At 38.0% G+C, this 4,139-nt stretch overlaps 1 protein-coding gene across 1 annotated transcript in view; it reads right to left on the reverse strand.

Moving 5' to 3' along the window:
- Window positions 1–482: 482 nt before the first annotated feature.
- The window catches only part of LOC105619401 (AF4/FMR2 family member 4-like), an 11,035-nt gene continuing 7,378 nt past the window's right edge, over window positions 483–4,139 (reverse strand). Inside the window, exons 3-7 of the mRNA XM_012200922.1 lie at window positions 2,948–3,104; window positions 2,571–2,867; window positions 1,803–2,116; window positions 1,378–1,694; window positions 483–1,308 (exon numbers count right to left, since the gene is read on the reverse strand). Of these exons, the coding sequence (XP_012056312.1) occupies window positions 483–1,308; window positions 1,378–1,694; window positions 1,803–2,116; window positions 2,571–2,867; window positions 2,948–3,104 (1,911 nt within the window). The remainder of the gene's footprint in view (window positions 1,309–1,377; window positions 1,695–1,802; window positions 2,117–2,570; window positions 2,868–2,947; window positions 3,105–4,139) is intronic.

A 4,139-nucleotide genomic window follows, 5' to 3' on the forward strand; every position in this document is an offset into this window, starting at 1 on the left:
ATATATATATATATATATATTGCGCATTGATATATCGATGGCATTTGCCAGAAATAGTGGCTATGCTTTGGCATGTTATACATTATTTTTCTGTCGATTTCTATTTCAGCATTGATAATACAGCATACAGAATATAACGCAAATAGTAATTAACAAGCTTTAACGAACAAAAAAATTTACAACCATTACAACCAATTCTATACAAAAGACATATTTGCTCTGTAACGAAGAACACATATATAAAATTAACTTGTTTAACTTTAATACTAATAATCAAATAAATGAGGATAAACTTTAAAAAAATCAATCTGTTCAAGCATGAATTTTACCAAGGAATTTTATCAAGGAATATTTATAAAACACCACAGCAACTTGGAAAAATTGGACTGCACAATCGCTTTCCTCAATCATCAGTCCTCTCGTACTTTTCTTATCACTAACAGAGCGCGGATGACTCAGCTAAAGTGGACCATTGATCATCCTTAGAAGATATGCGGCGCGAGCTGTAACTTCCAAAGAGAGACTGGCCTGGCGAACACCGTGACTTGGCCCTTTTCTTTGCCACCGACCAAAAAAACATACAAAGGTGCTGGTCCATAGGAAGGTGTTCTAACGTCGGTTGCATCCACCGCTGCTACCTTTGCCCTTTGCCTCTCAGCCCTCGATGCGCTCACCGCTCTTCTCGATGGCGAACCCAATGGCAGGCTCTTCGGTGGCGCTCGGGGCACCCTTCTAATCTCTTGAAGCTCCAAGAGCTCTGCAAATGTTTGTGAAGCCGATCTTCCAGGTTCATCCTCTAATACGCTATCGGGCGGACTGTTGAGCAACTTGGCATACTTTCCATCTTGTTGTTGTTGTTGCTGTTGTTGCTGCTGCTGCTGCTGCTGCTGCTGCTGCTGCTGCTGCTGATGTTGATGTTGATGATGATGATGATGATGATGATGATGATGATGATGATGATGATGACCAGATTTGGTTTCGTCCAGACCAAGGTAGTTTGGATTACAGAAACCGAATTGGCCTTCTCGTATCGTCGACGAAGTAACAATCGGTCTGTGTGACTTTGATCTTTTTCCGGACACCCAGTCATCTTCTGCGAGCGGATCACCTGGACTTCTCGCCTCAATACTTGCATAATCCGATGTTGATTCTTCGCCTTCTTCAAGATCGGCGAATCGAACGGAGGCGGACGTAGGGATCTTCGTCGTTGTCGGAGTTTTTGGCGTTTGCAGAGCGGCTTCGTAAAGATGCGAGCTGTAACTCTCACCGCGAGTGGGTTGACAAGCTTGGTGAATTGCTGCGAAATCTCTAACGAACGGATGTAAGAATCTTAATGTTTAATAAAAATGTATGTAGTTATGTTATAAAGACAGTTACCGTCTTTCTTCTTGAACTTCAATCAGTCTTGACGTGGGCGGTTCCTTGCGCTCCTCATTGTCACTATTCTCATCCGGATCAACGAAAACTAATCTAGCAGCCTCTACAGGCGTGAGAACAGGCGTTGGTAACGTCAAAGCACGAAAGTTTGGCACCGAAATAGGATCTCTGGTCATACCAGAAGTATTGTTAATATTGCTAACATCAACCGTCCTCGCTGTTCCTTCCGACGCTTTTTGTCTTCGGCGGGCCAGCGTGTTGGCGCTGCGAGATTTTACCATTCCCGTGGAGGGTTCAACCACTTCGACATCCACTTGCTGAAAAGGATAATACGTGTTTGCCTGCATGCAGGCCTAATTGGAAGATAAGTGCGCATCTACTAACAATGAAAACGTCTTTCGAGAATTTTACGTTCATACACATACCTCTTGAGGGCTTTCTTCGTTATCGTCATGTCCACTGAGAACTGAATAACTGCACTTCGTCGGATGACTGAGCCTCGACAGATTTATTTGCGATAATTTTGAAATTTCCCTGAGAAAGCTGGGTCTGGCAGAGGGTGCCTCGTTTGGTGATATTCTATTGCTCGACAGCCTAGGCCTTTGATTTCTCAGCCTTGGTTTTGAATTGTCGATACCTGTTCCGCGAATCAACAATTCGGATACTGCGAGAGCGACGCTTTCAGCTCTCGGCTGCGGTTTCGGTCCTGGTACTGACAGCTTCTCCCAGGTTTCTGTGCCTATCGAAATATTTAAATATTTTACATTATGAAATGTTTGAAGTTTAAATAATAATTAAAAACAATTATTTTTAATATCTACTTATTTATATTGTATGAATAATGTATTTAACTATTTTTAATATTTACTTTCTCATTTCTTTGGCCATTTTATATATTAATCTCTTTAGACCTGATTTTATTGGAACCATGTTAAAAAATTTCTTTTAAATTTAATCCAAGAGCACTTTAATAAAATAATTTATACTAAACAATTTTTTCCAAAATTTTGACTATTTTTTCATATACGTCTGATCTTAGATAATGTTAATAGAAATAATTTCAATGGATAATATCTTCAATGAAGTATACATTATAATGATTATACATTACCAGATATTACCAATGTTGGTATACATTATAATAGAGTCTAAAGATTGATGCTTTACATATATGACGATGTGGCAACGCATACCGAAATGAAATCTCCATAGCTCGTTTGTCGCCAAACCACCGCTCTCACCGCCAAAGATCAACATACAACTTGGCAATCTGCATGCTGCGTGGCCATGAAGCGGTCCGGGACCTGGTTTGTTCTTCAACATGGACCACGAAGCACTGTTGACGTCCCATCGCCAGCAATCGTTCCTTTCTTGAAGATCCGTCATTCCGCCGTAAATATACATCGCATCACCGTGCAAAACCGCTGAATGCTTATGTCTTGCAGCCGGCCCGCTTTCGCTCGACGAAAGCAAATGCCAAGATTCAGTTTCTGTAATGTTAAACAAGTTCGGAGTCGCTATGCATTATTATTGATCGAGTTATATATGAGATATATAGCGAATGTTATACCGAAATGAAAAGACCATAGTTCTGAGGAACTTCCACGTAAGTCTTGATAACCGCCGTATATAAGCATTTGTCCGCGATGTACCAAGGCGGTGTGACCTCTTCGACCTCTAGGAATCACGCAACCCCGTTGAGCTCTCACCTTTCTCCATACATTTGTCTGAAAATTATAATTATTCGTAATCAGATTTTATGTATCAGATACTTTTTTAATGTTTGAATTATTTCTCTTAAGGAATTGTTTTTCCAATTACAAATAAACTTAATTCTACATTTCTGGATTTTTGCAAATACTCGTAAAGATGATGTATAAGACCGGTGCAACCTGCAACAAAAGGGACAAAGATCTCTAATTTGTAGCCTTCCAATTCTGCCGTTTGAATAGCTTCGGCTTTAACTCTTGGAGCTGTGATAATCGCCATTGCCACCGCCAGTGAATAGAGATGCGAAAATTATTCTCTCACTAGTTGCAACGCGACTTCTGATAAATATTTCATTCGTCTGAACGTATGCTTACAAAGTATGTACTATAGTAAACTTTGACTGTTTAAATATTCATTAAAGAAATTTCTGTTTCTCTTTTGTTTGTAATACTTTTTAAATAATTTATATGTTAATAAAAACAAAATAGAAATGGTATTTTATCGTTTAATTATGTAATATTTAAAAATATGTATAGAATATTAAATTGTCTTGCAATATTCTATTTCATGCGAAAAATATTTATTTATATGAATTGATATTTATTTATACGTTTCACACTGATGTTGCAGACGAGAGGCATAGTCGGTATTCACTGATGGAATATTTAAGCTTGGTAACGCATTTATAACTCGAGCTTTTCATCCAGTCATGAAAAGCATGGCGGCTGGTTGAAGGAATGTACGCAATATGATATGCAAAGCCATAGGCAAAGATCTTATAAGATTTTAGCGTTGAGACATACTACTCTTCTGACAGTAACGTGGATCAGAGGATATATGCGTTTGAAATAAGATGAAATAGGAATTAATAATTCGAAAAATACATATGGAATTCACACAAAAATGTTACTAGACAGTAAAACTGTCAGTAAAACTTTTCTGATTATTTATGATTTATTGATCTTTGCTTATTTGTATGTGTGTTGTACATATGGGATTATTATATTTAATTTTATATATATATATATATATATATATATATATATATATAT

Source organism: Atta cephalotes (genome assembly GCF_000143395.1).
Source record: "Atta cephalotes unplaced genomic scaffold scaffold00021, whole genome shotgun sequence".
Lineage (NCBI taxonomy): Eukaryota > Metazoa > Arthropoda > Insecta > Hymenoptera > Formicidae > Atta > Atta cephalotes.